The sequence below is a fragment of the Telopea speciosissima genome, chromosome 1 (genome assembly GCF_018873765.1).
Source record: "Telopea speciosissima isolate NSW1024214 ecotype Mountain lineage chromosome 1, Tspe_v1, whole genome shotgun sequence".
NCBI lineage: Eukaryota > Viridiplantae > Streptophyta > Magnoliopsida > Proteales > Proteaceae > Telopea > Telopea speciosissima.
This window is the reverse complement of record NC_057916.1, coordinates 28,719,532-28,743,096: the sequence shown is the minus strand read 5'-3', so window position 1 is coordinate 28,743,096 and position 23,565 is coordinate 28,719,532. Positions and strand designations below refer to the sequence as shown.

At 40.3% G+C, this 23,565-nt stretch overlaps 1 protein-coding gene and 1 pseudogene across 1 annotated transcript; both read right to left on the bottom strand.

Annotated features, from left to right (window-relative positions):
- Nucleotides 1-11,404: 11,404 nt before the first annotated feature.
- LOC122640131 (wall-associated receptor kinase-like 20) lies at nt 11,405-13,497 on the bottom strand. Its single transcript, XM_043833272.1, has 3 exons — nt 12,729-13,497; nt 12,563-12,625; nt 11,405-12,468 (listed from the first exon to the last, which is right to left on the bottom strand). The coding sequence occupies exons 1-3, from the start codon at nt 13,495-13,497 to the stop codon at nt 11,405-11,407; spliced, it is 1,896 nt and encodes a 631-aa protein (XP_043689207.1).
- Nucleotides 13,498-16,821: 3,324 nt separating this feature from the next.
- Nucleotides 16,822-22,720, bottom strand: LOC122640137 (annotated as a pseudogene).
- Between the last annotated feature and the right edge of the window lie 845 nt (nt 22,721-23,565).

The window sequence follows — 23,565 nt, the reverse complement described above, 5'->3', positions numbered from 1 at the left end:
CCGAATCATCGCACTAATTCACACGATCCAGAAAAGATTAAGACATCTCATTGCGAGGATGTAAAGTGCAAAGTGCGCCACATTACGCCTCACACCGCATCACGCGCTCCGTAGAATCTTTCCTAAATATAACATGTGATAGTAAAACACTAACACATATAAACCATATGATTTCCTTCTTCATAACCCATGTGGGATTAAAGTTCCATATCAATTGTTTTGAAAATTCCAACAATCTAGAATATCCTAACTTCAATGTGGTCATTAGAATTCAACATTTTTTCATGCTACAATAGTTCAATGATGGTAGATGAATCATCTTCTTAAACTCAAATTGTCGTCAAGGGGTTGGACTCAATCTGAGGATGAGCTTTGTTCTGGGATTTTATCTCACTTCCGAGAGTTTCTCTCTTCGAATGACTGAAACCATAAGTCACGACTCCCTTCTCAGGCTCCCTCCTATTCATATCTCTCCCATTATACAGGATATCAAGTTCTTAAGTTCCTCCTTCTCAATATGCATTTTCGATTTTGTTTCTAAAGATGCAAATGTTATTGCACACTCCTTAGCTCGGAGGTCCTATATTTGGCATATAAAACAGTTTGACCACCTTCCACTCCTTTGCTACATATTCATGTAATAAAGAAGCCCCATGTATACATACATACATATATATATAGGGGTGAAGAAAAATCAGCCCCATATATAGGGCCAATAGGGGTGATGTTCTATGTGCCGCAACATAAGCTACGCCTAGGCATATGGGGGTGGGCGCAATGATCACCCTACCCTCCTAAGTGACAGGCTCATGTGTCTGGATGCAGCCTATGCTGCGACACAGAGAACATTCTTCCATATATATATATATATTCCATGCAACCAACCTAATGGTAGGCATTTACTTTGTAATAATGACCAAATGCAAATAACCTAACAATATACTTTGACCTAGCATGCTTCTACATCGTTTGACTAATCAAACCCATTAATCACATTTCATGCTGATCTTTTTTTGAGTGGATGAAGACCGGCTTTAGTGTAATTTTACCAAACAACTAACAATGGTGTGAGTGTGTGACGCGTGAGCATTGTTTTAAATATCGGTAATCATTTCGGTATCAAGCAAGGTTCTTTTTATTTTTTTATTTGGTAGAAGGTCTCAATCAAGGTTGATATTGATATTTGGAGGTTCTTAGTAAAAACTAAACTGGGAAAAAGAACCCCAAAAGACAGCATGCCCATGCGCTCAGACACAACAGGTATGAAATAACCAACTTAATCTGTGAAAAGTGGAAATCCATCTCTGCTGATGCTTCTATGCACGTTTCCATTAATCCCGCATTATCAGAGGAGCCACACTGATCAGAAGTGAAGGTCAGCTCATTTTCTTTGATCTTTATTTTTTTCCAAAGAAACATAAATTTGATCAAGTTTTGTAAAGAAACCTAATATATGATTCATGCTATGTCTGTATAAAATATTTGTGTTCCTATGAGCTCATTCCATAAAAGTCTAAACTGCAAAACTGTGTCATGGTTGGTCCTGTGGGCTCATTCAATACTCTCTCTCTCTTGTGGAAAAAACATAAAATCTGATGCGGATTAGTATGAAGTTTGCTTTGGGCTTTTTTGGGTTTTTATTTGAGCTTATTCAATAAAGTGTTTTTTGATCCCTTCCCTTTTCTTGTATCTCCTTCCCAGTGGATTTTCTTTCCCTGTTGTTAATTTTTCTAATGAATAAGCCATGATAGTCTTACCAACAAAATGAATGAGAAAAAATTATTTATACACCCCATGTACTATTGTCAGCTGGTTGCGTAATACCCCCATTTTTTAAAAATTTACTTGAACATCCTCAGCATTTTATGATTTCTTTCAAGTAGGTCATGTTCGTTAGTCAATTATTGTTTAATGATGATGTCATTGGTTACATTTTTTATAAATGGTTAAACTAGCGAAGTGATCCATTATTACCCTTTCCCAATGCCTAATGCCCAATTCATAAGTGAGAATCCCTTCACCCTCTGCTCTCCACCATCCACTCTCCACTCTGCTTAGATGGTTGTGGCAATTTGCCGTCGCCGGAGAAGATAAAAGAAACTCTGAAAGGAATAGACGCCGTCACCCTTGTGATGATACCGCCGGCTAGGTAAAAAAACCCCCCACCTTTACCATAAACCCTTGCTCAAACCCCTCTCTCTTATTTGTAACCCTAACCTGGAACCTCCACTGCAAACCATACCGCTACTCACACTAACCACCACCCTGCAATTGAAATCAACGGTGCCCCAACCCCTCCCCTACCTCTTGCAACCTCCCCTTACCTCTCCCCTACCTCCGACGACCAGTGTGTAACAACCACACTTCAATCCGACGTTCATAGGGTGCAACCTCCTCGATTTGGATTTTTTAGGGTTTTTCAAGGTGAAGACATTGAAAGGGCAAGTGTGTAATTTTTACTTCAAAAGTTTCAATTGAAATGGTGATAAGGGTAAAATAGACTTTTCCAATCAACCACTAACAATAGACTAAAACGGTAAGGTTTCAGGGGGTGTCAAGTAATCGTTTAAAACCCTTGGTGTATTAAGCAAACGGGCAATAATACTTGGGGTGTATAAGTAATTTTCCTAATAAATAAAGGAATTATTTGAATTACATCTCTATAGGTAGGGAAGTGCCTCTTGACGACGTGGTGGTTGTTGATCACAGTAGAGCATTGGCCTAAGTCCTAGGGAGAGGTTGCATGTTCACTCTCCCCCCACCCACCCCGTATCAAATGTGTAACATCCTGTAAATCTCCATTTTCCATTGGCCGCCCTCTATTCTTGGAGTTGGGACGCCACCCTGGCTGCTATCTAATGGCCTATTGGCCCTCGATAGGAATGATAAAAAAAAAAATCTTTATAAGCATTTTGAACACGTAACCTATTTATTTGATTGTCCATTGTCTTATTCTTAAGAGTTCAATTAAAGAGTAAAAAAAGTTTTTTCAAAATTATTTGAAGATGACTTATCACTATGTCATTCTCAAGAGTTGTTATTGTTTGTCATGTTGTTTGTCATGTTTGGAAAACACACGCAATATTATAAGTTTTACTCTCACTAAAAATAATAGAAAAAAAGTGTTAAATAAATGAGAAAAGCTATCCCATGCTGTTAGAGTACAATTTCCCCCTCTCACATAGTTTTTTTTTTTTTTTTTTTTTCCTTCCCTCCCTAAATAAATAGAGCAAATATATAAGGTTACAATGACACCTTATGAGTTAAAGTCTTAAAGAGGTGTCAAAAAGAAAATCCTTTCAAAGGATAGAGATATATTCTACCTAAATCTGCCCTTCTATTTAAAAAGACAAAATCACTAAAACCCAATGTTTTAAAATAAGAAATGAAGCACGGAATCGACCCTCAAATTTGAAAACTTGCTGATTCTGAGGATTTTAGGTGTTAAACCACCATAACGGATTGACTGGAATCAGGATCTGTGTGCTGGCCAATTTCAATCTGAATCAACCGATTCATTGAGCCAATTCAGTGAGCCACCTTTGTGAGAAAGCCGCAAAACTTGAAAGAAATTAAATTCCTATAATTCAAAAACCAATCCAAAATTTTTATCTAACTTATGGAAAAACTTTCTCACATCAGAGTATTATTTTTCGGCTTCTTTATTATTTTTCTCATGTACTTTGATCATGTAGATCTTGTGTGGCTGATACCATTATTCGCATCATCATTAGTGTAATGTACAAATGCCTTGTACACTGGTGTTATGGAGAATCCTTTCCCTTAACTTTATATATAATTTTAGATAATACGGAGTCAACAACAACCTTCGCATAAGATAGAATCACAATTATATTTTTGTCCTCCAGTTGCACAAATCAAAGAAAAAAAGTTTTTCAATGAAAATAATGTACCAGCTAATCCTTTGTCTTTACAACAACAACAATAACAACAACAACTCAACCTTATCCAAACTAAATAGGATCAGCTACACGGATTCCAGAAGAGAAACGTAAATGATAATATAAAATAAGAGAAAAAGATTCTTGCTTGGTAGCGTCCCCTACGCCCTCTCATAGGGTATTATGAAAAGATGCCCTTGCCCCCTGGGTGGAATGGTGAATACCTAGACAGACTCCCCCATTGGCCCAGACGCTAGTATAGAGACCATGCACAACCAAACAATTATCTCATGCCCATAAATTAAATGAAAGGAGTACATAATAATGACACAAACTATAGGGTAGATTCAACAGAAGAAAGTATTTTCATTCTACCGCAAAAAAAAAACAAGACATTTCTTCTAGTTACCCAGTTACACTTGCTCCTCAAAATTGAAATGAGGTCCGGAATTTTTACATTAATGACCAAATTGTTCCTCAGCTTCCCAAATGGACTTGGCCTGGCGGTTTGGCATGGCTTGGTTGAAGGTAGGGGTGTCAATTCTAGGCTTGGCCATGTAGAACCGATCGAGCCCGCTCAGCTAAAGCCCAGCCTAGCCCAACACGTTTAGTAAGCGGGCGGTCCCGGTGTGGGGTCTTAGCCCGTCGGGCATCCTACCGGACCAACCGATTGCAAACCCGACATAGCCCGCCCGATTACAGCCTGACCTACCCGACCCTTTAACTTTAAAATTCCCCTCCCCTTCCTTCTCCCAGTCTCCCCTATGTTGTTGTGTCTGATCTTGTTATATGTTGTTTTATTCTCATCATATTCTGTAAAATGAAAAATTGCTTGAGTAATAAGCCCATAGTTCACAGTCCACACATGAAAATTGCTTGAGTACTAAGCCCACAATCCACAAATGAAAATTGCTTGAGTATAAAATGATCTTGTTATATTTTGTTTTCTACTTCATAGTCCACACGTTGTATCTTATTTTAATAAGTCCATTATATTCAAAATTGACTTGATCAGGATGAAATGGGTCGAAATGGACAGCTTGAATGGTGCTTCTCATTTTTGGATTTGTTCTTCAGCCCTTTCTGGCTGCACCGGTTAGAACCCAATAAAGGCCCGTTTAGAGTTAAACATGCCCACAGCCTGGTTATGGCCCGATTATAGCCCGAAGCTCAACCTAGCCCGAACGAGCCTGACCAGGCAAGCCCAAAAATTTAAATTGGCGGTCATGGTGCAGGCTTTTAGCATCGTGAGGCCCGACTAGGCCCGACCGAGCCCGACCGGTTGACACCCCTAGTTGAAGGCATTGGTTAGTTGATTGAACCTTTTTAACATGCATGGCATGCACCCTCCACTAAGGGTGTCAATAGGTTTGGTTTCGGTTATTCAGTTCGGTTCAAGATACAAAATCTAGAAACCAAAATCGATTCTATTTGGTTCGGTTATGATTTTTATTCAATTTTGTATTCGGGTTCTTAGTGGGTTTTAATTTGGCTTCATATTCAGTTTAGATCCTATATTTAAGTGTTGGGCCTAGCTATTTTTTACATTTTCTCCAATAAAAAACCCTTATTTGTTAGGATTATAGTCCACCAAACTTTTTCCAAACATTAAAAAAGAATAGAATTTATCATCCACCTTTGATTGAAAAATTAAAAAAGAATATAATTTTATTCAATTCCTTATCCAGTTTGAAAACAGGTAATTCGGTTTGGTTTAATGGCTTTAGGTATGAAACTGAAACCACACTGAATCGATAAAAGATTCCAGCTTTTGAAACCATAATGAACCGATTTATTTGGTTCGAATTTAAACAGCTGGTTTCGTTTTCAATGTCAATTCTAAATTGACACCCTTATTGGAAAGGATCCGGTTCCTTTCCAATAAGTGCACATTGATCATCCAACGGATGGACTGAATAGGCAAGGTCATGTGGGCCCAACACAAATCCAGCCCATTGTTAGATGACTCATTGGGCGGATGCCTCATCCCATTGAGTAAGGAACTAAAAGTCTGAACTAAGGGTGTCAAAACCTAAACAGAACCAGTAAAATCGGCCCGGTTCAATCCGATTGAGCCCGATCCAAACCGAACCAATGCTTTATCGGTTTTGCTTCGGTTTTTGGGTTAGAGCACAATTCGATTTGGTTTGGTTCAGGCTAAACCGATGGGCCGATAGGCCACTGATTGACCTGCCTGATAGGACAGAACCCGAAGCAGTAAAACCAACTCCCAAAGCCAAAAAACTCTACCTAATCCCTACCCAAAACAGTCTATATTCATGTTTCAAACTGAACCGAACCAAACTTAAACCAATTTCACAAACCGAATCGAAACCGAAAAATCCTTATTGGTTGGGCTTCGGTTCCCCTTGAACTCACACCACAACCAAAAAAACCGAACCGAACCGCCAGATTGACACCCGTCACTACAACTCCTATTCTGAACTCTGAAGGAGTAATGGCGATCGATTGAGTTATTTCGGGTTGTAGTTAAACTTAAACCCACCAAATTTCGATGGGGACAGCTTGAGGAAAACGACGGAGAGGAACTCGATTTCCTACTCCCAATTCGCGTAGTGATTGACCAGACGAGAACGGCGCCACGAAGGTAATTCAGTGCAAGTTCAATGAAGATCACCACCAAAACTCGGACTCGGAAACTTGCAAAGGCTCGAGTCAGAAAGCGGGTCCTCAAGCGACACTAAGTACGGTGACGCCGTTCATGAAGAGCTCACCATGGTTTTTACGGAAGAGATTCTCTCTGAAAAGCTCAGCGCTCCTGGTTCGTTAGCGTTTCTTACCCCTTTCTCTCTCTTCTTCTTTCTGTGTTTCCCAGAAAATTTATTCTTTACTCTATATTCTATATGGGTCGCAGACCATGAAATACGTGTTCTTGGGAATCCCCATTTGAATAACTTTTTTTCTTTTCGTGTGCATGGATGCCTGGAAGTCTACATTGCTCGGACTATAATGATTTCTGATGTTTTGCAGCCTGATAAGTTCCCACAACATTGGATTTGGGATTTCAAGAAATTGTTTTAGAGGGAAGACTTTTTTTTTTTTTTTTTTTGGTTTTCACTGTATCTGCAATTTCATTGTTTCTTCTCTTGAGGGTTTCATACACTGGAATTTGATTACTTATTACTTAGGTTTTCCTATATTGGAGAATAATTACTTGTTTCATTGAAGCGTTCCTGAAGTTATGATAAAATATGTTTGTTTTGCAGATTTGAAACCGTGTACTTACCTGTATCATGCTGACTGATAATGTATGGTATGTTGCCCTGTCATTATATGTTCTGTATTCGTGTGATCATACTAGTAATCAGGTTTTGTGACTTCATTAAGGATATTGTATTTCTACACATGGCATAAGTTGCTAAATTTCTAAGAACTGATTAAGGTCCCTCCAGCCAAAATAGATAATAGAGCTAAACAGTACGTGTGCTTGCCTGGCAACCACTGGACCTAATCTTCATAACTTCAGGAACACAGCTCTATTGCTTCTTATAGGACATAGAAATGCTTACACCACTGATGCAAATCAACATACCTTGGAGAGTTTTTAAGCTATTAGGTAAGGTCAGGGGCCTACATTGTTCCTTGCTGCAGCATTCTGCACCACACCAGCGCTTGGGCCAGACTACAACTTGAAGGGAGGGGGGATTAAATGTGGTTGGTCGCTTGAATAAGGTTAATTGGGCTTTTGAATATATATGAGAGATTGATGTTATAATTGGCTGTGTTGTGAAACCCTAATTGGTGGATTAAGTCAGCCACGTGATTTGGGCTAATGTAATATTTATTTCTTTGTTTTCTACCAAAAGTTGGAGCTACTCAAGTCAAGTGTAATAGGTGTTGAGTCAATTGAAGTATCCTAATTGGTTTTTAGGTCAAGTCCAGTTAAAGTGGATAACTAATCCGCATGATTTTAGAGTGAAAGTCCCTTTCTTTTTTCCCTATATTGGGTAGAGGAGAATACTTGGTGTCAAAAGTTTGGACTAAATTTGCTTACAGAGTAAAATATAGTATTTATTTACATAGAACAGCTAATACTCAAGGAAGATTCGAAAGTATATAACGGGTTTAGATAGTTGGGGAATTTGTGGAAGAGGAAGATGAGGCTCATGATGGCATGATGAGTTCCTAACGGAAACTTTATCTGGACTCTAACACCCACCACAAACATGGCTTCTAAAACTCAATGTCAGAAATCCAAGCCTTACTGAATTCAATCAAACTAATCTAGAAGGCTTCAACGTCTGATAGAATCACGTGAAGCTTTAGCATATGGAAATAGATCCAACTCTCTCGAATGGATAAACAAGTATATATGAGTTAAGTAGATAAGAGAATAGCGATGTAGCAAGAACCAGCAGTAGAGAGGTAAAGGTGAGTTAGGGTATATCAAGTTGTAACTCCACCAGATATTAGTTTCAGTTAGCAAACTTGATTAGAAAACAGGTCTAAGTGGGTCAACTAAGACTTGTTGGTAGACTGTTTTGCTGCCTGGAATAGAAGGACAGGTTATGTTTGTCAGAGCAGATCCTTAAATAAATCTCAAATTCAAAGTGAATATCTAGTGATAAACTGATCCAATCACAATTGTTTGCAAATCCACCAGAATCCAATAACTTACTAAAATTCCACCTCAACCCCATTGGAACAGATGGTTAAGTAGATAAAACATTAGCAAGATATGCAGCTTCAAGAACTGCAGTGGGAAATACAGATTGAGGTAGGGCAGGGCAATGGACAGTTCAGATTTGGTGCACAGGAGATGATGTGAAGTAACTCCATGGGGAAAGTGAGAGTAGAAGAGAGGAGTTGTAGGCTATAAATAAGTAGTAATGGTTGTAAAAAAAATGGAACACTGAGAAAATAGTTCGGGCCTGGCATTGTATCTTCCAGATGACCTGAACAGTGTCTTGGCATGTAATTGGTTACATGTTACCATACCTGCTCCATTAGGGATAGGGTAACTCACTTTTGTCATGAGTGGAAAACTTCCTTTTTCTTAAAAAAAAATGAAGTTTCATATAGTGCCCTTCACAGAAGATCAAAGATGGAGGAATTTTTGGTCCATGAGTGATGGGGGTGTTGAAATCTCTTCTATGACCTGAGGGTAGGATACTGCTTTTTCTCAAGAGCAGGACAGCAGGTTGTTTATCTCTTTCTCCTTGATCTTCTCATTTTGTGTGCAGCTGAGATCAGGGGAACAATACCTGTACTCTTGCAGCCAGGGCAACTTGAGGATTGAAAACCAACCTGCAGTTGGCCCCTAATATTGCACAACCCACCCAAGAAGTAATGTCTCAGTATGACAAGTGGGAGTCAATGCGGATTAAACGTCAACTAGTCAATGATTAGTGAACAGACTTATCATCTTCATACATTTTGCAATTTAGGTACAAGTTGTGCAGTGTTTTGACCAATATTGTTGTGAGAGTTGACAAGGAGATAACTGCTTTGCACATTTTTGTAATTTAGAAAGGTTGTAACTTGATTTAATTCTCCTGTTATAAGAACGACTGTGTTTCTTATGTTTTGAACTTGAGGTAAGAACCTTTTCCCTAATTTATATGTAGTTACTGCATAGCTTTAGCGTATCATTTATCTATTCTTTGATGCATACTTGTGGAATGAGAGGAAGGAAATTGAAGAAAATGATTCTAAAGTGCTTTATTATATGAAGTTGGCATTTATGCAGTTTTATGCCTTTTTTGTTGACATCTATGTTCTTACATCTGTAGATATGTTTAATGAATTTGAGTAGCAAAAAAATACTTATTCAATGTTATAAAAATTGGACACCTGGTTAGGGAAAAATGACTAGTAATTGACTGGATGATCGAAGGTCTTCCCCTACCCAACTCTTTAACCAAGAAAGGCTGTTTTAGAGTGATGGGGAAACTGAATATTGTGATTAGGGGCTGTTGTTTCTTTCATCACACACAAGTGTGGCAATATAGGAATCTTGGAGTTGGTGCTTCGTTTCCCTTTTGACATAGTCGTTGCTGAAGGTATTCCGAAGGTGGGGTATGTCATTGGGCAGATTGTTGCTGAATTTTAAATGGAGATTTGCTGCCAATTTGAGTTCTAAATTGATTGATTGAGTTGAAATATTTGCCTTCAAATCAGTACTGTATCTGTCTAAAAAAAGACATAATTTTCTTTTTTGAGGGGATAAATAAAAGGAACTATGTATCAGTTTTGTCTATTTCCTCTCTTCAGTTGGGAAACATATAGTTGAAAAGAATTGTATTTTGATGTCTTTGAGTGAGCGATAACAGTCAAATTTGGTGGTTCTCGATTGTAAATGAAAGCTCATTGTGTACACTACTAGCAAGCAACTCTTTGTTCCTTGGCTGTGGTTTCTATTTAAATATTCAATCTCACTTTGTTGCTGCTATCATTTCCATAATTTCTTTCAATTCCAACCGTGATCTTGCTAAATTCTTTTCACTAAATTAAGTAGTTAGCAAAGCTGAAGAAACCAAGGTTTCTGGAGACCCCTGCACAGCTAGGGAAAGGAGATGTAGTTCTTATGGTATGCCAAACGTGTGGTAAGAAGGGTGACCGCTGGACATCAAGAAGCCGGATGCCCATTTGAGTGTCTTTCTTCACCAGGTGAAGGGTTTGACTGCTTCTGTTTCTGGTACCAGCAAGAAAGTTAAGGCATGAGAGGTGGTGTGGAGAGACTAGTGAACCTTTCAAGAACACTCCTGAGCTGGATTTGCTCGAGTTTTTTCGCATGTGTTCTTTGCCGACCAGAAGACAGGTGTGAGTCGAGGATTTGGTTTTGTCAACTTTGTAAACAAGGACGACGCTGGGAAGCAATCAACAAGCTAAACGGGTATGGTATCACAATCTCCTACTCAAGAGTCGAGTGGGAAGACCAGATCAAATTAAAATTGAAAGATAGGTGTAATTTGAAGGGTATTTAATTGAAACTAATCCGCAATATTTGTTATTCTCTGTTAATGTTTGTAATCATCAGAGGAGGCTGTAAGTAGCAAGATAGATGCTTTTTGCTATTTTCTTGCTCTTAGGAAGTGTTAATTTGTTAAGCCACCCTGACTATATAACTCAAGCAGTTCAATGGTAACTCATGATCTACCTAGATCTGTTGTTAAAAAGATTTATCAAAAAACCAAAAAAAAGGGAGGGGGGAGGGGGGAGGGGGGAGGAGAGAGAGAGAGAGCCGAAGGGTACAATAGCAGTCCAAACTCGGAAGAGATTAAACTTCAAAAAGAAATCATTTAGTACAACCAAGAAAAAGCTTAAATGTCTAATAAGAGAGAACTGTATATGTTCTTAGGTCTCAAGCTTACAGTAAGGAGGCAAACCATGGATGAGAGGAGCTCTGCACTCTCATCCATTTCATTTGTAACTAGTCTAGATTTCGGAGCTGAAATCAACTGATGAACACAGCTCTTCCACCCAATATCAAATACATGTTGTTACTACAGAAACTGTCACCGAGTAGGCCTTGCAATTACCTAAACCTCCGCAGCTTTCGCTGCTGCGATACTCATAATGTAATCTATCTCTTCCACAACTTCTTTCATGGAAGGCCGGTTCTGTCTCCGCTCCTCCAAGCAACCCAACGCCAGAAATCCCATTGCCTTAATAGTCTCCAGATCCCTGTCGCTGGCTTCCTCCATGAGCATTGGATCGATGGTTTCCATTAACTTCTCTTCTTCCACTTTCCGCTGGACATAGACTGCCAAGTTCACATCGTCTGGTCCCCTGTTGAAGTCTATGGCTTTCTGCGACGTCAGCAACTCCAACAAGACAACTCCGAAGCTGTAGACGTCGCTCTTGTCTGTCAGCTGGTAGTTCCTGTAGTATTCCGGGTCAAGATAGCCCAAGGTACCCTGAGCACAGGTGGATACATGGCTAAGATCAGTCTCTGCAAGCCGGGAAAGCCCAAAATCTGAGACTTTGGCGTTCATCTTCTCGTCTAGCAGTATGTTGCTGGACTTCACATCACGGTGGTATATAGGAGGAACAGCGGAGGAGTGGAGGTAAGCAAGCCCCTCTGCCGTCTGAAGGGCAATGCTTAGACGGCGCAGCCATGTTAGCTCAGACCGGATGCCGGGGTGAAGCCCGTGTAGGTGATCGTACAGGGTGCCGTTCGAGATGTATTCGTACACCATGAGAGGTTGCTCAAGCTCAACGCAGCAGCCAAGGAGGCGTACGAGGCTGCGATGATTCACCTGGCACAGGATTCTCACCTCATTGAGGACCTGATCGACGCCTTTGGTGTTCCCGAGCTTGGCGCACTTGACGGCGATGATGGTGTCGTCTTTTAGGATACCCTTGTAGACTTCGCCGTAGCCACCGGAGCCCAGCAGTCGTTCGTCGGAAAAGTTATTGGTTGCCCTCTTCATCTCTTTGCCCGTGAAGATCTTGGCCGACTTGCCGCCGTTGTTAGCGTTTAGGATCTCTTCACGCTCTCTGGCCAGCCGCTCCTGAGCCTCTTTGATGCGCCTGCGTCGCTGGTAGACCAGAGTACCCACCGCCACCGCAAGAAACGTTGCTCCTAATCCCGTCGTTAGACCTGTAATCCTCAGAAATCAACCAAACCAAACTGCGTTATTTCAATTACTTAAAAGGGAACACACAACACTAAAAAACATCTCCATCTCACACACCTGCAATTAGTGGGGTATGGTTTGTGGAACCATTGCAACCTCCTGAAGTCTGACATGTCGCATCTGGGAAAGAGGGAAATGGGGATTTTCAATTTCAGTCACAGATAGTGTGGTCAGTGGAGGAAGAATTGAAACTTCAAAGCGACAGACACCATAATACACTTACTGTTAACGCAAGATCCACTGATGGGGTCCCACGACAGCCCGGTGACGCAGAAACATCTCTTCAGTCCGGCACTCGATGGGTCGGGTTGGCATGTGGAATTGGAACCTTCGTCGCAATCTGCTTGAGACTGACAGACGGGCTCCGACGGCGACACCCACTGTATCTCCACCCCCGGCGCCGGCCACATACTCACCGGCAACGAATAGTCTAAATTCACAAAACTCCGATACGCCATGCACCCCTCGTTCCGAACCCTAATGGAATAGGAAGTGGTGGAACCACCCGCCCTGAATGAGCAGCAGAGGCGAGCTTGTTCACACGCCGCCGCTTCCGATGTCGCGTTTATGTAGGTGTGACAGAGGCTAGTCGACGAGCAATTAAGAGGTGATCCCAGCAAAGCATTGGAGCAGTTGAGGTAGAATATGGTGTTGCTGCTGGTAACGTTGAAGGGGAGGCTACTGTTGAGCTGAATCCCATGGCTGTTGAAATCCGTGGTGATACAGGTATTTCCGGCGAAGCTGGCTGGGCGTATCACGAACCGTTGGGTAGACGGATTAATGGATTCGATGGGATAGGTGGAGTTAAGGGTATCAAACCAGAGTGAGCCGGCGGTGCATCGGATCTTGTAAGATTGGTCACCGCAATTGGTTCCGGTGCTTAGTGGGTAAGGAACTGATGTGTTGCCACAGTCACCGCAGTGTGATGCGGCATCGGAACACCCGGCGTAAAGTAGTAGGGCCACCGTGAGTAGTTGCAGAATTGAAGACATTGTTCGTCTCCGGCAGAGAAAAGAGGTGGTGATGGCCCTTTGAATTGAAACACCGATCACAGAGAGTACTGGTTGATAAATTTATATTTTTTGGAATAGAATTGATTTGAAGAATTAGGTCAAAGATTGCTGACGTGGGAGGGCTGTTTGGGACGAAAATTGATTAGACAAGTGGGAAGAATGCAGTGGTTTTCAGTTTTTCTTTCTTAGTTAGTTTCTAGAAAGATTCTTCTTCTCTGTTTTTACTCTGAAATCTGAATACGAGTTGTTTTTTTTAATCTGCTTTAAGACTTTTTGTAGTTTTTAATGTGGACTTGTGTCAAGAGCTGCCGTGATTAAGCCGTTCCAATAGTGGGGTCCCCGACCTTTAACGTTCGTCTCAATGGTTTCGATTCAAGGTACACAGCTGAAGCTATAGGCCTCACTGCCAGACAATACACCTTGATGACGGTTCATGAATATGCAATGCAGGTGAGGGAGAGATTTTATAGCCATAAGATGGTTGGTGGTCGGACCTAACACGTACTATCTAGATTAATTACGGTCCAAATTTCTTAAGTAAGTAGGTTTTATTATATCATGATTACCTATCAAATTTGAATTAAATCATATTTGTGTTTGGGAAACAACGCACAAAAACGATATGTGCAAAGTCCAACAAAAACACAAGAGAATACAAATACATACATAAAAGAAGCAAGAGAATTACGGTCTATATCTATGGAGTGAGATCCAACTTCCACTATGAATTAAAAAGAGAAAAGAGTACAATCCTTTCGATTTGATATTCAAACCCAAGTCCTTATGTACATTTTTCTCTCATCTCCCATCCGCACGTTGCACTCACATTATACCTCTTGGCCTCTACTTGGATCCTCACAGCTTAGGTTCTCACTCGGATCAATATATTTTTTGGTAGACACCTCTATCCTTTTATAGGATTCATTCTATATTTTGTTGTTGTCTCTCTTTTTAGAGAAAACCCATTAACTCTCTCTCTTCGTCTACTTGTTGGGTAAGATTTTATTTTTTCTCTTTAGAGAAAATCCATTACAAATTTCTTCCAAGATGTTTTTTAGAAGACTCCACCTTGTTTAATGTCTTCAACCAACTACTTCCACTCCCTTGGAAGATCCAATCTTGTTGGAGACTCTATCTTCTTGAAAATTTCACCTCTTTGAAGACTCTACCTTCTTAAAAACTTCACCTCTTTGAAGACTCCACCTCTTCTACTCTACTGGAAGAATCAATAGCGTCCACTCACTTTCTTTCTTCTTCTCATCGTAGAGAAAACCCATCATTTAGGTCCACATCCACTAAGGAAACTGTTTGTCAATTCATATGGCATTTGCACACATGACCTTAGACCCAATGTGGCCCAACACTAACAAAATTTCTATCTTCGCCATTAGCCCATCTAAACCATTAAACTGAACCTTCAATCGGATTAGATAAAAGCCACCAAACCCAACAATTAGTCTATGGTTTTAGTCGGTACCAATATCGCCAGTCAATATCGATACCTATATGTATCAGATCAGTATAGACTGTTTTACCCTTCAAAATTCTAATATAGGGTTTTTTTCTGACCATTTTGCTCTTGCCTATTCTAGTATCACCACTAGGGTATCGATTACGACCAAAGCTGATACGGATGTATCAATTGATCTGATCCTAATACCTAAAACCATGGTTTGGGATTATAAAATATTTAATCCTACCAAAAACAAAGGATTATAAAATATTTAAGATACATACTTTGTATCTTATTTTGCTAATAGAAGATGCATTACATTTTAAAAAACAAATGATTGAAAAAAAGGTTCCTATATAGTATATTTTCTTATATGTCATGTGACGGGCAAGATGATGTAAGCATTTGATAAAGAGGTCATGATCTAGATTAACTATGTGTCAAATTTTAGAATCTCATTATATCTAATACCATCTCATGCATTCCATTATGTCAGGCTTGTTTGCAATACTCCGATGACTACTCTTTACTCTCCCATGACTTTGGGTTCTCAATGCTAAATTTTGTCACATGGCAAACTTTGATAAGATTGAACCTAGACAGGTGAGTAGGGGTCTTAGGGTCTATTTGTCAACAAAATTTGGACCCATTGATCTATGAGTGGCAATTGTTGGCTTATAAAATGGACATGTGGGAGCCAAGCTCTCCAAATAAATGGTTAAAAATTACAAGAAAAAGATTGCAAATACATAAAAGGATAAATGACTAGGCTTTACCTTATATTTTAAAAAAAACCTATTCTTTTCTTTAAAAATATAATAAATAAATAAATAACTAGGCTTTGCTTTAAAAATGATGTGACCAATCTAGACCATGTCTTTCTTATTCAAGATTTGGATTTGTTAGATTATTACATGAAAACTACTATGAATGGATCGACTACCAAAAAAAAAAAATCATAAACTACAGTGAAAAAAATTGAAATTTATAAAAAATGATTGAAGAAATGAACAACTAAAAATACCAAATAAAGAAATAAAGTAGATGTCGTATAACTGAGAAACCTAACAATGTCATACATGGGTCTTTCTGTGTCACTATGCCTAATGAAGTATAATATTTCATTAATTGTCACTTGCCAGACAGTGCATGGGTTACTCCATGTGATAAAGGACCCCACATACATCTCAATAGTCAAATTTTAGTCTAAAGTAATTAAAGAAAATTGTTCAAACTCTAATTCAAAGTTTTAGTAAAATTATCAAAATGTCACCAAATAGAATTGAATATAAAATACTTTTTAATTTTCGCTATTTCTTCTCTTTTTTTTTAAACTGAAAATTGTACCAATGAGATGCTTGTTAGGTCTCTATCACTTGAAGGATCCTGATCCTTTACTACCGAGTTGCCCGACAGTAGAGGATCCAAATTGATCACATGAACTAACCCATGTACTTCCAAGTGACAATTAAAGAAGTGAAGTATTATGAGTCCAGATTCTCTACTTCCGCCTGCCCCTATTTCCATGTGCGCCCTACACACAACAGGGCGCAAAGACCGCCTTACACCTACCCGAGTGCCTTGCCTGAGCAAGGATAAGATGGTCTTTGTGCGTCTCGTTGTGTGTAGGGGCAGGCGAAATTAGAGGATATCGATTGAAATGTTATACACTTATACTTTTTTTTTTTTTTTTTTGGGGACATAATTATACAATTATGTAGACAAAATGACGAGAAGGAAAACCCTTATATTATTTCTCAGATACCCTTATTCAAGTAAAGATTGTGGAGTTCCATCTTCCATGCTAAGGTGGAAACCATCTCCTCTTCCAGATCTCTTAACTTGCACCCAATATCAAACACATATCGTTACTACACAAACTGTCACCGAATTAGGCTTTGCGATTAACTAAACCTCTTTAGCTACCGCTGTTGCGATACTCATAATGTAGTTTATCTCTTTCACAACTTCTTTCATGGAAGGTCGGTTCTGTCTCCTCTCCTCCAAGCAACCCAATGCCAGAAACCCCAAAGCCTTAATGGTCTCCAGATCCCTGTCGCTGGCTCCCTCCATGAGCATTGGATCGATAGTTTCCATTAACTTCTCTTCTTCCACCTTCCGCTGGACATAGACTGTCAGGTTTACGTCGTCTTGGCTCCTATCGAAGTCTATTGCTTTCTGCGATGTCAGCAACTCCAACAAGACAACTCCGAAACTGTAGACATCGCTCTTGTCTGTCAGCTGGTAGTTGGTGTAGTATTCTGGGTCAAGATAGCCCAAGGTCCCCTGAGCACAGGTGGAGACATGGCTAAGATCAGTCTCTGCAAGCCGTGAAAGCCCAAAATCTGAGACTTTGGCATTCATCTTCTCGTCTAGTAGTATATTGCTGGACTTCACATCAAGGTGCTATATAGGAGGAACAGCGGAGGAGTGGAGGTAAGCAAGCCCCTCTGCCGTCTGAAGGGCAATGCTTAGACTGCGCAGCCATGTTAGCTCAGACCGGATGCCGGGGTGGAGCCCGTGTAGGTGATCGTACAATGTGCCGTTCGAGATGTATTCGTACACCATGAGAGGTTGCTCCAGCTCAACGCAGCAGCCAAGGAGGCGTACGAGGCTGCGATGATTCACCTGGCAGAGGATTCTCACCTCATTGAGGACCTGATCGATGCCCTTTGTGTTTCCAAGCTTGGCGCACTTGACGGCAATGATGGTGTCGTCTTTGAGGATACCCTTGTAGACTTCGCCGTAGCCACCGGAGCCCAGCAGTCGTTCGTTGGAGAAGTTATTGGTTGCCCTTTTCATCTCCTTGCCGGTGAAGACCTTGGCCGATTTGCCGCCGCTGTTAGCGTTTAGGATCTCTTCACGCTCTCTGGCCAGTCGCTCCTGAGCCTCTTTGATGCGCCTGCGTCGCTCGTAGAACAGAGTACCCACCACCACCGCCGCAAGAAAAGCTGTTCCTAATCCCGTCGTTAGACCTGTAATCCTCAGAAATCAACAAACCAAAAATCATTATTTCAATTACACTAATTAAAGGGAACACAAAATACTAAAAAACATCTCCACCTCACATACCTGCAATTAGTGGGGTATGGTTTGTGGAACCATTGCAATCTCCTGAAGTCTGGTATGTCGCATCTGAGAAAGAAGGAAATTGGGGTTTTTCATTTTCAGTCACAGATAGTGAGTGGTCAGTGGAAGAAGAGTTAGAAATTTGAAAGCCACTAACACTAAAAAACACTTACTGTCAACACAAGATCCACTGATGGGGTCCCACGATAAACCGGCGGCGCAGAAGCATCTCTTCAGTCCGGAACTCGATGGGTCGGCTTTGCATGTGGAACTGGAACCCTCGACGCAATCTGCTTGAGATTGACAGACGGGCTCGGGCGGCGACACCCACTCTATCTCCAACCCCGGTGCTGGCCACTTACTCACTGGCAACGAATAGTCTAAATTCACGAAACTCCGATACGCCATGCACCCTTCATTCCGAATCCTAATGGAATAAGAACTGGTGGAATCCCCTGCTTTGAATGAGCAGCAGAGGCGAGCTTGCTCACACGGTGCCGCCTCTGATGTTGCGTTTATGTAAGTGTGACAGAGGCTCGTCGATGAGCAATTAAGAAGTGATCCCAGCAAAGCATTGGAGCAGTTGAGATAAAGTATGGTGTTGCTGCCTGTAACGTTGAAGGGGAGGTTACTGTTGAGCTGAATTCCATGGCTATTGAAATCCGCTGTTATGCATTTATTTCTAGCGAAGCTGGCTGGGCGTATCACGAACCGTTGGGTAGAAGGACTGATGGATTCGATGGGATAGGTGGAGTTAAGGGAATCAAACCAGAGTGTGCCAGCAGCGCATCGGATCTTGTAAGATTGGTCACCGCAATTGGGTCCGATGCTTAGTGGGTAAGGAACTGATGTGTTGCCACAGTCAGCGCAGTGTGGTGCGGCGTGGGAGCACCCGACGCAAAATAGTAGCACCACCGTGAGTAGTTGCAGAAGGGAAGACATTATTCTTTCTCCGGTGGAAGAAAGTAGTGATACCCTCTGAAAACCGATCACAGAGCACCACTGGTTGATAATTTTGTATTTGAAATGGAGAAGGGTCAAAGATTTCTGACGTGGAAGGGCTGTTCGGGACCAAAACTGATTAGACAAGTGGAAAGAATGCAGAGATACACTTGAGATTGACAGGTTTTTTTCGAGCGACCAGAGGAGGACTTCCAACCCCACAGCTGGAATGGGCGTTTATTGCAGGTTTCAGTAACGCATTTCTCAGGGAGACTCAAAGATTGAGAGTGAGAGAGAGATTACCAAAATAATTTTGGTGTTCTTAGTAGAGTAGAAGAAAAAAATCCAAAACTAAAGTAAAAAAATTGAAAATTTTAAAAAATGATTGAACAAAATAAACCACTAAAAATTCCCCCCAAAATAAAGATGACATATAACTGAATTTGATACATGGGTCCTCTTAGACGTCACTATGCCTAGTGAAGTATGGGGCTTCATTAATTGTTAAGTGGCAGAATATGGGTTAGTCCAAGTGATAGAGGAACCCACGTACATATCATTACCATGCTTAGTAAAGTATGAGGGTATCGAGATCTTCTACGGCGGACTAAGGTAGTGGTCTGAGCAGCACAGACACATGGGTGCGCACATTGACCACCTTACCCCTACCCGAGTGGGGACAAGGTGGTCAATGCGTGCACCTATGTGTCTGCACCGCTCAGACCGCTACGGGCAGCGCATTGTAGAGGATTTGAATTGAGTATGAGGCTTCATTGATTGTCACTTGGCAGCACATGGGTTAGTCCAAGTGATAGAGGAACCCACATACATTTCATTACCATGCCGAGTAAAGTATGAGGCTTCATTGATTATCAGAGAACATGGTTAGTCCATGTGATAGAGGACCCCACATTTGTTTCATTACCATGTCTAGTGAAGTATAAGGCTTCTTTAATTATCATTTTGCAATACATGGGTTAGTCCATGTGATAGGAGGACCCCATATACATTTCATTACCATGCTGTGAAGTATAAGGTTTCATTAATTGTCATTTGACAGTACATGGGTTAGTCATGTGATAGAAGACCCCATGTACAATTTTAATGGCCAAAGTTGTAGTTCAAAGTAACCAAAGAAATTTGCTCAAACTTTGATATAAAGTTTTAGTAAAATTATCCAAATGCAATCAAATTGAGATAGATATAAAATACAAAATGACATCTTTTGTAATTTTAGCTAATTCCTTTATTTGTTTTCTGTTGAACTTGTGCCAATGAGATGCTTGTTTGGTTCTCTATCACATGGAGTTACCCACGTACTGCCATGCAGCAAATAGTGAAGCATTATACTTCACTAGACATAATGACAGGGAGGAAAACCCTTTATATAGTATTTCTTAGATACTCAAGTCTCATAATTATATGACAGAAAAAACAAACAAACAAATAGAACTCCCAAAATAATCAAATTATTGTTCCAAGCAGCATAACTAGGAAGAAGATTCATTCCTTGCAACCTTCCAAGGAAACCCTTATAATTATACTTCACATCTATTCCAAGAAAGCTCTCGCATGATACATGATGTATATATATCCAACATTGAGTTGGTCTGTTAAATATCATATCTTGAATCTCTTTGTAGGACTTTCTTTACAAAGCTCTTAGAACATTTGTATTTAATTGTGGTTCTTCTATATGGCGATTTGAAAGATGGGTGTAATTTGAAGGGTATATAGTTGAAAGTAATATGGCAACATTTGTTGTTTTTTGTTGAAGTTTTGTTAATTTAAATAAGCTTTAAAATAAATTAAGATTTAGAATAGGTTTAAATATTTGTTTAAATATAAAATACGTTTCATTAACACTTTGTCTCCTATTTAATTTTTCATTTCAATTTTTTTGAGACATTTTATGTCTCTTTATGAATCTCCTAAAGTTTTTAATATCTTCAGTTTTTTAGCTTTTATTTCCTCCTCTTAATGCCACTTCTTAAATATCTTTCTTCTTCTATAAATTGAAGGAACTTCAAAGATTAATCAAGTTTCATGAGATTAATCGAGTCTCTCTTAGGATTAATCAAGTCCCTCAACTCGTGAGATTATTAAGTCTATCTTGAATCATCCGTATGTATGTGATGTTACCCTTATTCTTCATTGTTTTGAATTTTAAAAGTAATACTATTGTCATGTGTGTTTTTCTTTTAGTTTGAACACAACCCTCTAATACTTGAAGAGGTCTAGTAGTCGAGTGCACGACTACTACTAGGGGAGTCAATGGACTATTTCATCTTAGAGATTGATTCGTAATATTCCCAGTTGCACCATAAGGATCGTTTACGAACTTAAGAATAATGTCAAATGATAAGATTCATCCCACCAATATCCTAACACAATTTTTATTATAGATTCGTGTAAAATGCAGTGCAGGTAATTGTTTAAAAACTCTTACCATAAAAATAACTTTCTATTTATTTATCTATGATCTCTTAAAATATTCTGACATATTTGTAATCATCGGAGGATTGCTGTAAGTTGCTAGATAGATATGCTTATTTTTTTCATGCTCTTAGCGTTTATGATCTCTTCACGCTCTCTGGCCAGCCGCTCGAGCCTCTTTGATGCGCCTGCGTCTGTTAGAGCAGAGTACCCACCGCCGCCGCAAGAAAGGTTGCTCCTAATCCCACCTTTAGACCTGTAATCCCAAGAAATCAACCAAACCAAACTTTTGTTATTTCAATTACTTACACTTGAAGGGAACACACAACATTAAAAAAAAAAAAATCTTCACTTCACATACCTGCAATTACTGGGATATGGTTTGGGAAACCATTGCAACCTCCTGAAGTCTGAAATGTCGCATCTGAGAAAGAGGGAAATGGGGTTTTGTCATTTTCAGTCACAGATAATTGTGGTCAGTGGAGGAAGAGTTGAAACTTACTGTGAAAACAAGATCCAGTGATGGGGTCCCACGAGAGCGTAGCGGCGCAGAAGCATCTTTTCAGTCCGGGATGCGATGGGTCGGCTTGGCATGTGGAATTGGAACCTTCGTAGCAATCTGCTTGAGACTGACAGACGGGTTCTGGCGGCGACACCCACTGTATCTCCACCCCCGGCGCCGGCCATTTACTCACCGGCAACGAATAGTCTAAATTCACGAAACTCCGATAAGCCATGCACCCCTCATTTCGAACCCTAATGGAATAGGCGGTGGTGGAACTACCCGCCCTGAATGAGCAACAGAGGCCAGCTTGTTCACACGGTGCCGCCTCCGATGTGGCGTTTATGTAGGTGTGACAGAGGCTGGTCGACGAGCAATTAAGAGGTGATCCCAGCAAAGCATTGGAGCAGTTGAGGTAGAATATGGTGTTGCTGCTGGTGATGTTGAAGGGGAGGCTATTGTTGAGTTGAATCCCATGGCTGTTGAAATCCGTAGTAATGCAGGTATTTCGGGCGAAGCTGGCTGGGCGTATTACGAACCGTTGGGTAGATGGATTGATGGATTCGATGGGATAGGTGGAGTTAAGGGTATCAAACCAGAGTATGCCGGCGGTGCAATTGATCTTGTAAGATTGGTCGCCACAATTGGGTCCGGTGCTTAGTGGGTAAGGAACTGATGTGTTGCCACAGTCACCGCAGTGCGGTGCGGCGTCGGAGCACTCAGCACAGAGTAGTAGCGCCACCGTGAGTAGTTGCAGAAGGAAAAGGGAAGACATTCTTCTTCTCTGGTGAAACCAGTGGAGGAAATCCCTGACTCTGATCCCTCTAAGGTACCTATCACAGAACACTGGTTGAAAAATTCATGCTCTGAATTTGTCACAGCGTCATTATGTCTAGTGAAGTAGAACGCCTCATTAATTATCATTTAACAGTACATGGGTTAGTCCACGTGATACAAGACCCCACATACATCTTAATAGATCCCACATACATCTTAATGGGTCTTTTTAAGCATGATATATATAACTCAAGGCGTCATTATGCTTAATAAAGTAAAATGCTTCATTAATTGTCACTTGGTAGCACATGGATTAGTCCATGTGATAGAGAATCTCACATACATCTTAATAGTCAAATTTTAATCTAAAAGCAATCAAAGAAAGTTGCTGAAACTCCGATTCAAAATTTTAGTAAAAAATTACCAAAATAACATCAAATGGAGATGAATATAAAGTACCAAATAGCATCTTTTGTAATCTTAGCTATTTTAAGTCCTCTATTTATTATAAGCTAAAATTATACCAATGAGATGCTTGTTAGGTCTCTATCACATGAACTAACCCATGTACGACCAAATGACAATTAGTGAAGCGTTATACTTCACTAGACATAATGACGAGGAGGAAAACCCTTTATGTATTATTACACACACACACACACACACACACACACACTCTGTTCCATGCATAACCAGGAAGAAGATTCATTCCTTCGCAGCAATCCTAGGTAACCCGGCCTTATAATAAAACTTCACATCTATTCCAACAATGTTCTTGCATGATACATGATGTATGAATATCCAACAACCCTTTGCATGATACAGGACTTCTATACAACAATTAGTTGGACTGTCAAATATGGTATAC

Bases quoted from the DNA above. Each gene is read 5' to 3' on its own strand.
- LOC122640131 (XM_043833272.1), bottom strand. From the start codon at position 13,497: ATGTCTTCAATTCTGCAACTACTCACGGTGGCCCTACTACTTTACGCC. The intron at 12,626-12,728 runs GTAAGTGTATTA...CCTCTTTCCCAG, and splicing joins CAGTGGATCTTGCGTTAACA to ATGCGACATGTCAGACTTCA. The intron at 12,469-12,562 runs GTGTGTGAGATG...TGAGGATTACAG, and splicing joins CCATACCCCACTAATTGCAG to GTCTAACGACGGGATTAGGA.